This window comes from Anarhichas minor, unplaced genomic scaffold, assembly GCF_050575085.1.
Source record: "Anarhichas minor isolate MPS153535 unplaced genomic scaffold, ASM5057508v1 ptg000054l, whole genome shotgun sequence".
Classification (NCBI taxonomy): Eukaryota; Metazoa; Chordata; class Actinopteri; order Perciformes; family Anarhichadidae; genus Anarhichas; species Anarhichas minor.
The window spans coordinates 2,726,440-2,743,421 of NW_027466500.1; the positions used below are offsets into that span (position 1 = coordinate 2,726,440).

At 43.0% G+C, this 16,982-nt stretch overlaps 1 protein-coding gene across 1 annotated transcript; it reads right to left on the reverse strand.

Moving 5' to 3' along the window:
- Positions 1-15,186, reverse strand: wapla (WAPL cohesin release factor a). Its single transcript, XM_076075957.1, has 20 exons — positions 14,910-15,186; positions 13,828-14,235; positions 12,932-13,646; positions 11,701-12,008; positions 11,400-11,530; positions 10,409-10,504; positions 9,710-9,871; positions 8,879-9,015; positions 8,083-8,194; positions 7,324-7,554; positions 6,588-6,699; positions 6,365-6,462; positions 6,021-6,097; positions 5,431-5,606; positions 5,060-5,175; positions 4,701-4,925; positions 3,905-4,121; positions 2,871-2,959; positions 2,692-2,787; positions 1-1,830 (listed from the first exon to the last, which is right to left on the reverse strand). Exons 2-20 carry the CDS (start codon positions 14,207-14,209, stop codon positions 1,765-1,767), a joined length of 3,546 nt encoding a protein of 1,181 aa, XP_075932072.1. The 5' UTR covers positions 14,210-14,235; positions 14,910-15,186; the 3' UTR covers positions 1-1,764.
- Positions 15,187-16,982: the final 1,796 nt, after the last annotated feature.

Sequence of the window (16,982 nt, forward strand, 5' to 3'; positions counted from 1 at the left end):
TACTGAAAGTAGCAACTTTTTTCTTTTCTTTTTGGAGATACAACTATTTACATGTGACCAAAGACAATGTCCTTGAAACGGGTACAAACTTTTTTTTTTATCCTCTTCCTGTCGATTTTTGTTTTTCCAAATGACAACTCAGAAATATCATATAAAATAAAAAATATCAGCTTCAGGGAAAAAAGTAGTCTAAGCATTTTGTTTTTGTTTTTAAATGTCCATTAACCGCTATGTACAGGAGTATTTACAGTCTAAAATTTCATTCAGACCAGAACTTTGCAAAGTAATTAACAGTAAACACGGTTGCGACCGTGCTCACCCAGCCCTACACACCAGAACTAAATCTGCGTGTACAGAAATCAGTGATCGTACACGTGAGCAGCACATTACAGAGGCGTATTGAAGGTTCATGTGCATCATTACAGGTAAAATGACACCAAAAGAATAAATAAATGGGAGCTTATGAACGTTTTCCAACGCAGACACACCATGATGCAATGAGAGTAACACAAAGGTGGCTGGACGTACAGAAACTAGAAGCCGTGAGGAAATACTCCACATCGGTTAACATGACAAGAAAAATGACCTTTTCTATTAAATGCGGAAAGTTTTGATGAAATTTTGCGCTTTCAAACCATAATTCAGCCAAGTCTGTTACACTGAGCTGTGACACCTGGGATATATCTTAATAAAACATGGCGTCTCACTCGGTAAAGACTTTGCATTTACAAAAGCAGAAGACATTAAATTAAATACATTTCTAAAAAAAATTAACTTCGTTATAAATTCAAAAGGAAGCACAACAATCAATTTTTTCGATCACATTTGTTATATCTGCAAGTTTCAATGCATACTGTACTTACATACTCTTGAATTGATTGGAATTTAAATAAAGCTAAAGTAAAATGTGAGGAAGTTGATAGTTGGTGGAAGGAAATCTGAAGTTCACAATAATCTCCAGGTGTCCTCATCGGTCACTAACGGACATCCTATCAAATCCAGCATGACGCGCGGTCCTGATTCATAATCTGGGTGAGGGAGAACAAAAATGCCTTAAAAGGAAAAAAACAAATCTAAAAACATAACGCTCAGGCGACTTGCTAACTCGCACTTTACAAAATTAACGGAAACAATGAGAAGATAAAAAATCAAAAAGAATTCCCTTAAAACATTCAAGCCAACCGCAAACATTTAGTTAAATGGATGTATGCGTTCAAAATCATTCCACACGAGTTTACACACAGAGACGTCATTCTAACAGCCATGAAAGTGATTGTTTTTCATGCTAATCAATGATTTCACCCGTGGCGTTGATGCGGATGAGTGTCGAATAAAATGCAACGATCCATTAAATTTTGATTCAGGAGGTTCACACTGCAGCTAAGGCGAGCAGGAACCGAGAGCAGGCAGCAGGACAGGAGACTCCGCTTCAGTGGGCCCGTTACTGTGGAACTGTCCCAAGAAGAGGTCCGAAGAAGAGTCCGCCTTCATGTTAGACGTTCCTAGCCTCTGACGAATCTCGAGCCGACTCTGAATGGGACGTTAATGGAGTGGGAACTGCATGTCTGTCAGCTAGCAGGGCTTTGGTTCAGTATGTGCTCCAGAGACGGAGTGAAACTTTTCACTGCGTCGGGTGATCTGGTGAAGTCAAAGGAATGCGGCCGAGTCTCCGGCGACCCCCCCCTCCCCTCCCCTCCCCTCCCTCCGGGATAGCCTGGCATCCCGTTAATGTGCATGAGTGTGAGCTCCCCGTCTGGCCGTCTGTTAAAGGTGCTCCAGGTAGTCGATGGCCCGCGTGATGGACTTCTGCCCCGTGGTGCCCATCGCACACTGTGTGCGGAGACAGGAGAAAAACAAAAAAAAAAACAAGCGTGAGAGAGCGGCGACGTGTACCACTGTACCTGTGAGGTCTCGAGGCGCCGACAGTGAGGATTTCTTTTGAGCGTCTGTTCACTTGAAAAGGCGATATTTATGAAACAGATGGCTCCGGTCTTCAGCTCTGACAAGACGAGTCACTTTCAAAGCCGCTACAAAACGCACATCTGGGACCGTGTAACTGTTCGGTTTAATATTAATGCTCGGCTTATTCCGAAATCATCCTTCATATCACTACTTGAGCTGTGCTGCTCGGATACACAAGAATCATATTTAAATGACAACAATGTATTGGTCACATTTTGTATGGTAATGGCACATTACTGCCACAAAGCCTTTTAAAAGTGCCACTGGAGGCTGTATTTCAGACCGCCGAAGACGCTATTGAGATACATTTAAATGGGCGACAATCACAGAGGCTTTTTGGAGATTGTTTTTTACATCTATTTCAGACATTATGCATTCCTCAATCTCTGCGTTAATGAAATAAAAGCTTTAGTTTTCATCTACATTATAGTGTTTTCTCAGAAAGTCGCCGAATTGGAGGTGCAGAGAAAAAGAGAGCAAATACTGCAGTTCTATGTGAAACTAAAAGGAAATACCAAACATGTGCTTCTCCCTCGATGAGCACAATTTAAGGGCCTTTTGTGACTTCAATACATTTTCTCTGGAGCTAGGATCGCATCAGCATGTTTTGGCGTTTACAAAACAAAGCTCTGATGTCACACTGTCATTTAATTCTAATGTTTAAGTCTTGTGTCATGTGTCATCATGCAACGCTGATGAAAGAAGGCTCGTCTCGACAGCCATACTCACAGTGAGGTTCATGAAACTCAGGAACTTCTTCAGCATTTCTGTCATGATGGAGAAATCCCCTTTCGGTAGATTCTCTCTCACAGTAGTCACATTTTTCTGAGGGGGGCAGAAAGGTCGGTGAGCAACGGCACGAATATCTTTTGAGTCGGAAGATAACCTTAAATGTCTGATATTCTCACCTGGCTTCCCTGGCACAGGCAGCCCAGCAGCAGAGCGGTGTAAGAGGCAACGATGCTGTCCTCCATATGCTTGCCTGCATGCTGCAGAGCTGCAGCAAACACACGGGAGAAAGAACAATGATACACACATATACTTTCCTCTGCATTGTAGGAGGACACCTGAGTACTGGGTTATGGTGACATTTTAAACATGCATGCTTCAGCTGAGACACTGATGCCCCTGAAATAATTATAATACTCATCATTGTTACAGTTGTTGCTCTCGCTCTCTCTCGATAGACACTGGGTTTTATAGATTTATAAAGGCCTTTACTGTTTGTTTTCTTTGAATTTGGGTTCTTGTCGAACACTCGATTGAATTAAACTGCAGGTGCCGGGATTTTTTTTCTTCCGATTTTGGAAAATCTAATTTTTCTTATTGCGCACCCACAGCACGGGATAACACACAGAACAATTCAGAGCTTACATCACTTTAATCCTGAGGGCGATTACAATTTGTTATTTAATCCGATTTGAGTTACGTTTAGTTTCCATTTTAGTTGATTAATCGGCCTTAAACTATAACTGCTTTATATATTATCAAGTTTCATCTTTGACACTGATATGCTGTTCAGAAGCACATTCGGGTGTTGCAATTGAAGTGACGCCACTTGTGTCTGCTCAATTGTCTATAGAGCCGCTCAATAGCAGAGAAATAACATGGCTGCCAGTGCTGTGACTAATGTTTTTTTCAATGTCTTTACAGTATCAGACAATGGTGGAAGAATGCCAGCTGAGAAAGTGGAACTTCAGTCCAACATCAATAGATTAACCGCTTCAGCTCTAGTAAGTGTTTACAGTTTGAAGCCTTTGTAATGCAGTTTTGTGGAAGAGAAAGAAAGCCAATTGCTCCAATCTAAATTAGTTAAAAGGGAAAAAAATTAACATAATGAAGTCGTAATCAGCACAGTAATCAGCACTGCAACATTAAACACATGCATCTGGATTATGCTAAAAACGGCTCGTCTCACATGCACACGGACACAAACGTCTACCTTTATTTAGATCCAACTCTTCATCCTCCTCCTCTTTCTTCTCCTCCTCTTTCTTCTCGGTTTGGCTGTCGTTGGGTTCGGCCGCCACCCACTGGATCTCCCCAGACGTCTCCTGCCACTCGCCACTTTGGTCCAGTGCCGGTTTGGGCGCCTCGCTGATGAGGTCGTCAGTTTTCGCCTCAGCCAGGATGGCAGCGCGCTCCCTCTCCAGGAAGAGCTACAGTTTGGAGAGGAATAAACAGATGTGAACTCCAAACACAAACTGCTTTTAATTGGAGCCAAGTAACAGCAGATTTTTAATAATTTAAAAAGGGAATAAAGGGATAGCAGTTAATCATGATAGCCACGGTATTTCTTCATGGCGAGGTCAGAAAGCCACTTGGTGTACCAAAAACTCCCGTGACAGTTAAAGTTAATCCTTACTTTACTCTCAAAGGTTCCTCTCAGGCTTTCACAAAACTTTGCGCTAATAAGTCAGTTAGGCAAGGAGTTTGGTAAAGGAATCAACTATAAAGCAGAATATTAATAAAATAAAATTTCTATCTTGAAATTAAAATCCACAAATTGGTGCGCATCGATTTACACTTGCTCATTATTTAGTGTTCTGCCAAATGTATGAAACTTGAGCCTTTACTACTTTCCCTCATGACTGCTCATCACTAACGGTTTCTGCTCACATCCTTACTTTAAAGGAAATCATGGAGAGAAAAACAAACTATAGCCAAAATGAAGAAAAAACAACCCCCACACAGATAAATGCTATAATATGTATTAATGAGTCCTGGCACAATCCTACCTGCACCAGAGCAGCCAGAGCACCGGAGGGCTTGGGCCTGACAGCCGCTTCTCCCTGAGTCTCAGCTGTGCTCGGCGGTGCTGCCGCCGTGTCGGACTGTGTTGGGTCAGCAGGCTGCATCAGGCTGTCTTCCAGACAGGTGTCATCGACTATGTACTCCATGTCCACCAGACAGTGGCGGTTTCTGGAGCTGTACTCCACAAGGTTGATCAGTAGACCCAGACCCTGGTGAACACAACAAAACGCACAAATGAGAGACACGTTCATACGGGGACAGACTTACACAGAGCCAACACGGGTTGGAAGAAACGCCCTTTTCACAATTATGTGGTGTTTTGTTTTGCTCGAGACAATCTTACCAGCACTCGCACGTCAAAGCGCTGCTCCTGGGGGATGTAGCGGGGAACTCGGAGGACGCAATTTAGAGCAGTTGCGGTCAGCTGTTCCTGCTCACCTGTCTTCGTGCTCCCCCACTCTGCAGATAAAAGCAACACTAAGAAACTCTGCTCATACTAGTCAATACCGTGCTAAGTACCTGAAGCCTGAGTGATACGGTCCAAGTCTGTTTGAGCACATTAACAAGAATATAGCCCAAAACTGTTCATGCAACACTTCAGACAAACAATAAGACATCATACTGAGTCATGTCCAGTTCCTAACATCCAGAAAATGCCAGAGAAAAGCAACAGAAACAGAAAAGCAAAGCGTATAACGTGGTGGATGAGAATACCATTGTCGTGGGTAAGGTTGAGCAGCACTCCTATGATGGCCCTCATGCAGTCCTCCACAGCCTTGCCCACGTTGCTGAAGCTGCAGTGGGGCAGCGCCGCCCCCGACAATGACAGAGAGCTGTTGTTCAACGCCCTGCTGTAGCGCTGAATCATATCCTCGCAGTACCGCAAAGCTCTGGTGAACGCAAGGAAAACACACATTGATGAGATGAACTGAGGAACAAAGAGATACGGCAGAGATTACGTACATTTTGAGGAAACCAAGCGAAAGGATGAGGAGGAAGAGATTAAGAGGATAAAAAAAAACACAGATTCCCTTTATATGACAAAACACTGAATGCTATTCTGTGTTTAACAATACAGAAAAATAAATCCAAGCTTTATCTGGTCCGTTATGTTACTGTGTATTATTGCATTGAGAGATACTCAAGTAGAAAGACCTCCAACACCCCCGAGGACTCCGTTTAAGATGATGGGTACAATAGTGTTACAAAAAGTAGAGCGGTAAACTGAATGAACTGTTGTTATACTAGACAGTGCCTCAGTATGTGTTCATGTCCAGTCAATAATAGCTCCAAGCTGTGCTCACCTGGCAGAGGACACGATGAGTTGTGACTCTTTGTAGGCAATCAAGTAACCCTGGTTCTCTGGGTTCTGCACTGTCACCTGTTGACAGAGGATGAAAGAGAAATAAAGTCAATAGAGGGGAAAGAACACTGAACGGCTCCAAAATGAATCAAGAAACAGAAAAATGACGGGAGACACTTTCGCTTTGATCAGAGAGATAGTTGATAAGAAACATATTTTTAAACACAGCCTTTCATGAAAAGGTAACAATAAAAGTAACCATCCACTTCACAGTACTCAATTACTCTCGAGTTTCACTCCCGTGCATCTTTTGGTGAAAGAGGAAACCCGACTCGCAGTACTTACACTCTCAAGTACTCTCAGACACCTCTCAGCCCCCCACAAAGACGCCACCAGGTTCTCCTTGTCGTCCTCTTGGCTCAGGTTCTCCACATACTCTTTAACTGTGGAAACACAAAACACAGATACATCAAAGTCAACAGCTGTGACACTTGATCTGGGAAAGCAAATCTATGAACATCTAGTATAGAGACGTGCAAAGTGCCACTCTGCGTTGTACTCATCCTACCTTTGTCTACAATATGGTCCAAGCCGCCCAGGAGTCGCAGCTCTTCTTTGAACCAATCTCCTGCTCTCTTGGAGGTGAGAGAGAGCAATGTCTCCATGGCTAGGTGGCCCGTCTACAACAGATACAACATGTGAAATCTGCAATATGACACCTATCGCCCATCTTATCAAACCAGAAATCTGACACACATGAACACATTTTTCATAATTATTCGATAATATTGTCATGGATGCCTGCCTTATAATTTGACTCTTTAATTGGCATCTCCACATAAAATATGATCTAGCTCCGCTATCAATTTGAGCTTACAGATAATGAATATGAAGGAGCTAATGTGAACAGTAAGAAGGGCACCAAAAGACGCTTTTATTGGATCTAAAAACATCAGTGCAGTTCAACAGACTAATCTTCGTGGGACTACCTGTGATTTATTCACAGCAACCTTCGGTATAAATATTCCTTTAAATATAACATAATACACACAAACGGGTGCTTAGTGTTTCATAAGGAACAAGAGAATAGAAAAGAGCGCGGTGCATTAAAAACAAATTAGACATTTTATGCTCAATTTGACAGATTAGGTTTTTACTAAACCATTTCCAATGAAGCCATTCAAGTATGTATGAAGTTCTGCTTGTTAAAGAAAGAATCATTGAACCCAGAGAAGGTTGATAAAGCTGAACTAAGTACATCCAAAAGATGAAGCGTTTTTTATTTATTTCAGCATTTAACCCACCGTGATGTTTTCCAGGTCGAGGTGCTTGTTGTGCACCGTCTCACACAGCTTCCGGATCTTCTCCTTGACCTTTTCCACCTCCTTAGCGGTGAGCTGCTCCTGGTCGGCTGAGCAGTCCTGGTCCATCTCCAGCAGCTTGATCATAAGCTCCAGACAGGCCCTGTCCAGATCCATGTTGAGACGATCCCGACTCAGGATGTACATCAGCGCAGCCGTGCACAGAGCAAGGTTCTGATGGAACGAGGGAGAAAGACGTTTACAAAGTGGCGTGCAGAGGGGAGACATTGTGTTCAGCGGTTTGAGCGCCCTGGAGGAGCTGGAACAGCTCTCCACTGTCACTGCAGCGTTCTCCAAGTTAGAGGAACTTTAGCTCGGAGGGTTCCACATAGTTGTGCATGCACATGTGCAGCCAAGAAGAATTAGCACGAGAAATAATGCACACAGAGAAAATGTTACACTTTCAGGATAACTGAAACTGTACTAAAGCTCTCGGTGCTTTGACATGAATGTAATAATTAAAAAAATGAATCATGACTTTCAAATAACTGCAGGCATGTAGATACTAAACATCCACTTCATTAGCAAGTATTGCGGAGGTGTTGAACAAGATACTTAAAACAAACTAACACTTCTATAAAGCTTCTCATGAACACACTGCTATTGCTACTTATGCCCGTTAAAATAAGCAACAACGTCCACAGGACAGACGATGACAAAGTGAACTTGAAGAAAGAGGTGACAGAGGAGACTTCTACTGACCGGGTGTTGAGGAGAATCACTGATCATTTTGAAGACCTGCGCCACTTTCCCTCTGGCCCGCAGGTGCATCCTGAAACCAGGCATGGCGCACCGTGTGGCCAGGCTGATTATACTGAGGAAGAGGAGCAGAGGATTACTGAAATGAATGAGTCAGAATGTGGCATAGCCCAGTTCCAAAACAAAACCATTGTTTTGTTTTGTACTTTTCACCCTCTTCTCGCTGCGTGTGTCAAAAAATAAATAGTGCAGCACTAAAGGAGGCCGGACTCCATGCAGCGTTCTCTGAAGTCAAGGTTGTCTCTCCTGAATGGATTTCATTCTCACAACAGGGCGGCTGTGTGCTTTACCAGACTAAAGAAAAACATGAGCTTTATCTCAGCACATTACCCCAAAAGAGGGTGAAAATAACAGTGAGATGCACAGAAAAAGAAAAAAGAGCAGAGACGATTGCAAAATATAGGGACACACATGCTGCCATTTAAAAAAAAAAACGATCACAAGTGCAAAGCCTGTTGGTATGTTGCATGTAAACAAGACATTTAAAAGATATATACTTTGTACGACTACCTCCTGTTGCTCTCTCTTAGAATAACTATCATTTTTTTGTTTTATTTAATGAAGTATAAAATGTCAAGCTTTGATCAACTGAAGCAGCTGTTCGTGTAATTGCTTTTATAAATAGGCCGGTCTGATACATGAACAAATGTTAGGTGACAGGTGCTTGTACCATTCAATCAACTTAGCGAGGTATTTGGTAAAAAAAGAAGGGCGGCACCAAGTGTTTCATTCCACTTACCTAAGGCATCTCGTGTTGAGTGGCTGGCTGCTCTTCAGCCCCGTCTCCAGGTACTCAAAATCATCTGTGAACTCCTGATTCTCTCCGAACTCCACGACGTCGTTGAAGTGTTTCACATGCTGCACCACCGTGTACAGCTGGTGAAAGGGGAATGGGGTTAATTACAGCTAATTGGGAAACCGCACATCTGCCCAGAATCACAATCCACTCAAACAGGGACAGACACACCACCGCTATGAGAGGATTGCTCTCATTGTTAAAAATCCTCTTTATCGGTTCAATTACCAGAAATAGCTGACTGTGCTAATGCAACCATCATCAATAAAAGATCAGCATGTGGAGTTGGGGCCAGATCAGCAGTTGACTCTGTATGTTTACCAGAGTCAACAGTCATGCTGTGTGTGTGTGTGTGTGTGTGTGTGTGTGTGTGCGTGTGTGTGCGCACACAGCACAGGAGGGAGGACCCGGGTTTAAGATAACACCAGTGTGCAGTGACAGCTTAGCTGGAGCCATTTTACCTCAGGGGGTGTGTGGCTAACAGCCTGATCTGGGGCCCAGAAGGCCCATCTGTAAACGAGACAAGCTGGAGGAGATTTTAAATTAACAACTACAGTCCTCAGCACTACCTCCAATCCACAAAGGGCATCAAACAAACACTGTATATGTATATGTATAACCTGCATTAATGGGTAACGGAAGCTTCGCCGAGTATGAAAATAAGATTCAAATCATAGGAGCATGCAAACAAATAGAGTAAAAACTGAACACAAATAAGCATTAAGTTGCGTTCCTCAGTAGACGTCTAAAAACTTCCGTGTGCTCCGGACTCACCTCCTTGTGCTCCTTCCTGCATTTGAGCGCAGTGACGATGTCCTGGTTGAGTCGCGTGGGGAGGGTCTCTGACTTGATGACTTTGGGCGGCGGTGGAGGGGCTTTGAACAAGCCGTCATCTTTATGAGAGTTGCTGTCCTTGCTGCTGCTCGACAAAACGGCCTGAGGAAGATAAAGAGGCGGAGAAATGGGGCTCAAACCAAAGTAACAAAATCTGTTTAACGACATATCCCCGTGATTTACCACAGCCGAATAGTCGGGTAAACACACACAAGTCTTTAAGAGGTGTTGTTAACGTATGTCAGATGAGTTAAAAACTGCTTTTAAATGCTATCTCCTAATGGCCTGTCTCTGAACAAACATTTATTTCCATGGGGGGGGGGGGATTCAACATAGAATATACAAATAAACCCAGGTTCAACCGTGTGAAAAGAAAGACTAATTTGAGCAATTAAACAAAACTGTTGACTTCTAAGAGACCAATAAACTATATCCTGTGTGGACAGCAGGGAATGGGAACTTCTGGATACAAATAATACTAGTTGTGAGCATTCGCTCACACCCTGTAATATTGTTTGCCTGCTTTGTGCACAAGATGAATGCATACATTAGACCTTTAAACGCACCTTAATTGTGCTGAAATAAAACGCAATAAAGCAAAACTCAACATCAAAAACCACTCGGGGAGCGGTATCTTACCGGAGCGGTTTGAGCTCGTGAAAGTGGAGGCACCGGTTTCTCTTCAGGCTCCGGTTGGTTCCAGTGGCGAGCGTTGTACACAGCTTTAGCAGGGGACTGGAACCAAGAAAGGGTTTAAGAACTGGTTAGTTATCTGAACAGAGACAAAGCGTAACACCTGATTTATTCATTTACTGATGGATAACCGTCGTCACAACTAACATCAAACATTCCAGGACAGAGCTCAAGTCATTGTTGTGATTTAGCACAACTGCACACACAAATATTGCATCCTGCAATCATGATAATAGACCGAGACAACAGCAGCCTCAATGTAGAGCACAACAGTCCCAAAGCAGCACAAAACATTTCCTGAAAATGACACGAGTGCGACTCAATTATATATCGCAGAGACAGTGTGCGGGGTTCTGTCGATGATGTGGAAACAGTAAAACACACAGAATTAGGAAGACAGACCACAAATAACCCGAAGCCACTGCAAAACATGATCTAGATAAGCAGAGCATATACGGCCAGTACACACAATACCACAAATCAGAGCTGAGTTCAGACAAATATGAGCCCGACCAAGAAGTAATATTCAAACCCCAGCATACTGGAAGACCACGTAGGGTGAACGCTACTGAACACACATTTAACCCATTCATATGAGACTGTAGTTCTAGCACACATTATAGCTGAATAAAAATAAAAATCCATAACATTGAATGACTACAAAACTCATTTTAGTTGACGTTTAGCTTCATTCTAGCCCCCTTGCTCAATTTTCCTCTGGCGCTCTCCTTTCTCCCACTATCTCTGTCTATTTTTAGACACGCTAGCCATTATGTTATGTAAATGTCATTTAAATATGAATAACATTAAAGGAAGGCCTGTTTAAAGCCAAGCAGTGCCAGAGCTGAGATCAACTCTGGCCAGGAAGCAGGTTAGATGACAAAATTACTTTTTAGTAAGGCAGAGAAAGACAAATGTTTCTAGCATGCTCACAAACCTTTTTGGGTCCGCTGAAGATCTTTTTGAATCCACTACTAGTGTCCTTGGATTTGTCACCTGACTTTCCCGAGCGTCCTTTCTGCCCCTCAGCACCGCCAAGACTGGGGTCATCAGCGAAGTCAAATGTATCTGTCGGATAAACCAGATTGTTGATGGTGAGAGACAAGCATCGGTGTGTGAATGGACTGGTATGGTTTACAATGCTACAAATACCGTGATCACAATATCACCCAAACTGCACATACGTTAATGAAGAGCAACTAGATAACCATGTGTCTATACATTAAGGATCCGCTCACCTGTATTGCTGCTGGCCTGGCTGTCCTGAGAGTCACTGGTGTGAGGGCTGTCCACACCAGAGCTCAGAGCAGCTAAGGCTGCAGCCGCCTTCTTGGCCTTCTTCTCTTTGGCCTGGGAGCTCTCCTCATCGCTGTCACTCTCGCTCAGGTCGTCGAAGCCAAAGTACTTGATCTTGTAGTTACTCATGCCCGCCATGCTCCCTTCTGGACCCTCCTCGCCCCCCTGGTCCTCCTTGTCCTCAAAGCCAAAAAACGCTAGCTTGGTCTCAGTCTTGGTCTTCTTGGTCTTTGTCTGGGTGGGTCTGAACCTGGGAAGATACAGTGAGTGGATGCATTTCTTGTTTGTTTGTGTCATTGTTATTTATTGGCTGAGACTGGGAGAGAAAGAGGGGGAACGTGGAGCAGGACAAGCAAAACAAAAAGCACCCATTGAAGCTAAATAAATAATAAGAAAACAGGAGTAGAGTCCAAACTTTTGCACAACTCAATGAATACAAAACAAGTCAGACAACTATTCTCAGTGAAGGCAACACAATGTGACTGTTTAGAAACCACTGAAACATGATGCATTATAGAACTATAACAGACCACACATACACTAATGGCAGTAACGCCAAAGAGCCGACCTCGACAGTCAACGTGAAAACTATAAATTCATCATTCATCACTATAGTTTACCAATATGATCAGCCTGCTATGCTTCATCCAATCTGAAAATAGGTTCAGCACAGATCTGCATTTCATTTCAAACTATCACAAAGCAACAACAAACTTTGGCAGCGAGTAACACTTCCATGTACATGACATGCCTTATGAATAAAAGCCTTGCAGCAGAGTTTATACTACTTGAATACCACTTCAACTTCACTCAGTCACTGCCAAGAATGTATGATAATGAAATACTTGATAACATTTCCTTTCAAACATCAATATTAAGGCCTATACTGCTCCTCAAGACCTGAACAAATTATATTTTATAACATTCAGTCCAAATGGTGGATCCAGGGAAGTTGAAGACAGGATGATCAAAGCCACACTGTTAAAGTGTGTGCGTGTGTGTGTGTGTGTGTGTGTGTGTTAGAAAATGCAGGCGATAATATTACTCCGCATCACCCATTCCCACAATTAAGATTGCTAGATTAGCATCTTTGATTAAAGGATTTTTTAACTCTTAAAGTAATGTTCTTCACAACGCAGGCTGTTGAGTTGCACAGAAATTGAAATTACTTACCTGGTAGATTTGGATGCGGGCGTGTCCGACTTCTTCTTCATCTGGCTTGCTTCTCCGAGGTCAGCAGGGGTAGCTGGGGTGACTAGTTCGTCAATGCTCCGCTCAATCGAGTCCTGGATGGTGACGTTGCACACGGAGAGACAGGAAGGGTGCAGAACCGTGTAGTCCCGTACCCTCCCGCCTCCCCTGCCCGTGGGCTTGGCTGCTGGTTTAGCATTGGCAGCTGGTTTAGCATTGGCAGCGGTACTACTTGCGCTAGCAGAAAGGGCACTGTTGGGTTTATCGTGGGCACTCGCTGTTTCAGTGGGCTTGTTGCTGTTTTCAGCAGGTTCAACGGATGCTTTCTTAGACTGGTTGGGTCGCAGGTATTTCTTGCAGTTTGAGGCCCTTAGGGTGAATGGAGAAGGGGGAAGGCTGTCCACTGCCTCTTTGGGAGGCTCCAACTCTGCACTTTTCTTATTTTCCAACGGCAATTCAGCATAAGAGGAAGAGGTCTGGAAGTCTCTGCTACCGCCTGGTGCATCAATGGACAGTTTAAGGGAGGTGACTATGTTAGGAGCAGAGGAGATTGGCCTCTGGGGCGCTGAGAAGTTCTGTTCACCAGAGGGGACTGTGTTTGACAAGGAGGCCTTGCATGCAGGTTTTTGGTTATCCGATGTACTTTTGTACCTGGGCTGGTTATTTTTAACAGCACTCTCTTCAGACGTTTGCTTGGCTGTGAATGGAGAGAAAGAATGAGAAATGGTTACATGAAACAGCTGACACTGCGATAACATTGCTTGCAGACACTATCAATTAAATAAACTAATGGAGATGAAAAACAAAATGTCAGTACACAAATCACTGGCAAGACAATCAAGGGTGTTGTTTGGTATGTTGATGGATTGATGACTTACTTGTGAACTTGGCTGTTGAGTTTGCAGAGCCCTGTGCAGAAGTAACAACAGTGGCTGTCCCACCGCTCTGCACTGCAGTGGTCTTAGTCAATGCCCCTTCATTGACTCCCGCCTGGGACACGCTGTGAGGGGTCTTGGACTCATCATCACTGTCGAACCCAAATGGGTCTTCGTCACTGTCGCTGTCATCAAGCCTGGGCCTTTTGGAAAGCTCAGAAACTTCGGGTTTTAAAGTAGGCCTTTTGGCCCCCAGCTGAGCCTTGTAGGTGGTCTCCCCCCATTTGGTGGTCAGCGTGGGCTTTTTATTAGAGAAGACTTCGTCAAATTTAGAGTTAGCCTCCCCTCCCTTGCGGTTGTATGTTTTACCGAATCTGGATGTCATGTTGGTTGCTTTATGTTACATATTCCCTGTAAACAGAAGGCAGAGATGATTCAACATTTTAAATATCACTCAAAAGCGTCAAGTAAACGGTGCAAACGTCAGGCAGCGGACAGCTCGATCAATGCGTGTCTGACTGGTTAAGTAAATGTTAAATATCACGCTCGACACGCGGCGTTGGACCACGTTTTAAAACATGCAATCATCCACCATCACACTGGCATGGTTGGATTCATTAACTTGGCGTAAGCTCGAAAGTTATGTATGAACTGTCGGTTGACAGCACACCAAGTTCGCATGGCTAAATTAGCCCGCTAGCTCGAGCAGCATAGCTTGCAAATAACATTACCGCTCGTCTGCAATACGAGAAGGAGCTCGAGCGACTTGGATGAACTTTAGTAAAACTTTGAGTCAATTACATGAACTAGCGTCACACTGACAGGACAGTTAATTGAACTACGTATGTTACCCCTAGCTCGGCCCGCTCCTGCTTGTAAAGTTACTATAAAGTTAGCCGTTAGCTTCACCACTGCTAAACTATGCTAACGTTAGTCCCCTGTTTACACTTCACACTTGACTGCATCAAAGGTGGGAAATGTTGTGTTTTGAATATGATTAAGTAATTAAAAGCATACATTTTAATGCAGAGATTGAGGTTTAAAAATCGTGGCGAGTACAAAAGAATAGCAGCACACACTGTTACCTTCCAACTCCGACGACTAGCTTAACGTCCGCTTGTTTGTTAGCCAGCCGGCTAGGCCTGATCTCCACTCGCTCACAGATCAAGCGGGTAAAGTCCGTTTAAACAACACTAGAAACACAACTCCAACCGCAATATGTCCCAAGAGTAATGCTCGTTATCAAAGAAAAGCGACCAAAACGCACTCGTATCTAGTATAGCCTAAATATAGTGGATAATCCGGACTTTTTGCATTATGTAGTGCTACTGACGGCCATTAAAATATCCCCTCCCTCCTCGATCCCTGGCAAGACCCGAAAAGTAGTGCGCTGCAAGAAGGGCGATAGCCAATCAGCGGAGGGGAGGTTGTCCTGTGCTTCGAGACTCTTTCAGCAAATTTGCTTTTGATTGGTTAACAACTAAAACCATAACAAACGATAGGGGACGCTGGAGGTCCACTTTAGTTGATGATTTAAACTTAAAGACTTGCCAGAAACGAGCATTTCTCTCAAGCTCTTGTTTTTAAAATACGTAGTGTATTTCAGAGTGGACTATGTTGTTCTTACTGGAACAACTTTGAAAAAGACCTGGATTGGAAAATATAGGAAATTTATCCTATGAGGAAATATTGACAAATAGTCATTGTCATCACTATTGTCACCATTAACAATTTGGATTATTGATTATTGACTATATATTGTAAAAATATATATACGTATATGTATGTATATAGTCGCTTGCAAACAAATAAGCTCAACTGAAACAGATAAGCAACCCCAAATAACAAATAATTTTGTATTTAAATGGTTCAGTTCACTCAAATTTACAGTTTTCAGAGGTGCATGGCTGTACCACTAGAGAAATATATTTGTTTTATTGTTGTCGTTTTTCCTGTCATTTGAGTGAATAAACCCGTTAAACCACTAATGGACATGAGCAGTATTTAGGGGTCGAATTGGTCTGCCAAGGGGGAAAAACAGATGTTGTTAAGTTACTTTAGTTATTTCATGCTCATGCCAATTTAATTGCATCATTAGGGGTTTAAGTAAGTAAAAAATGTATTAAAAAATGAAGTGTACTACTTTAATAAAGTCCCTACATGTGGGCACAATACAGTATAATAACGTATATCTTATACAATCAATAGAAAACACAATTCTTTACAGGGAAGTCGGATCATTGCGTGCTCACTTCACTACACCTGCAGCATGTTGAAAAACAGAAGACATATAGATCACCAACACTGGCACTGGTCTGGGGCGCAGATGGTGTCCAATGAATGAATAGTGGGTTAGAAACAGCCCGGGTCTGCAGGGCAAATTGGTCCCAACTGTATCAACTCTGAAGCATTACTCAGCCCAGGCAGACATCACAACATTTCCTTCAAAGCATGAAAGTCTTTTAAAGATGCGGCATGGGGTCAGCTCTGAAATGGCTGGTCTCAGCTCAGAAACAGAGGGACAGCCTACTAATTTCTCAAGGGAGGCATTTGAAAGGTATTTTTCATTTTATTTAGCCATCTGACCCAAAGTAAATAAAATAACTCTTACTGCAATGGGGTCACAGCTGTTCTCTATATTACTGTAAATAATGCATGATGTCAACGGTTAAGTGACAAATCCATGAACACATTTCTTACTTTTTCATATGAGTCCTGTCTTACATCACAATTAACGAAATGATCAAATCTTCAGGTTCCATCATCGTTATGCAACATTTGGATAAAGAGTATAAAATCACCCTCCATATTCAGTCAGTGCTAAACATACAGATTTTCTTTTTTTTGGCTTCTGCGAGACTGTCACTCCACATCAAGGCTCAGAGGTGGTGAGGTAATACAGCCATAAACAGCCATGCCCCGGGTGACCGATGGTTTTGAGCTAGTCCTGGCAGTTTGGCAGTCATTACTTCTTTCAACAAACAAACTTTACAGCTACGTCCAAACCATTTTGTAATCTCTCTGAATGTGTTGCAGTCTTGGAATAAATGAGTCAGGCATCTGTGCTATTGCCAAGTGAAATAAAAACATAGAACTACAGTGTTGTGTGTAAAATCTGCCTGTATATAAATATATTCGGAGGGGTATATTAAGAGGAG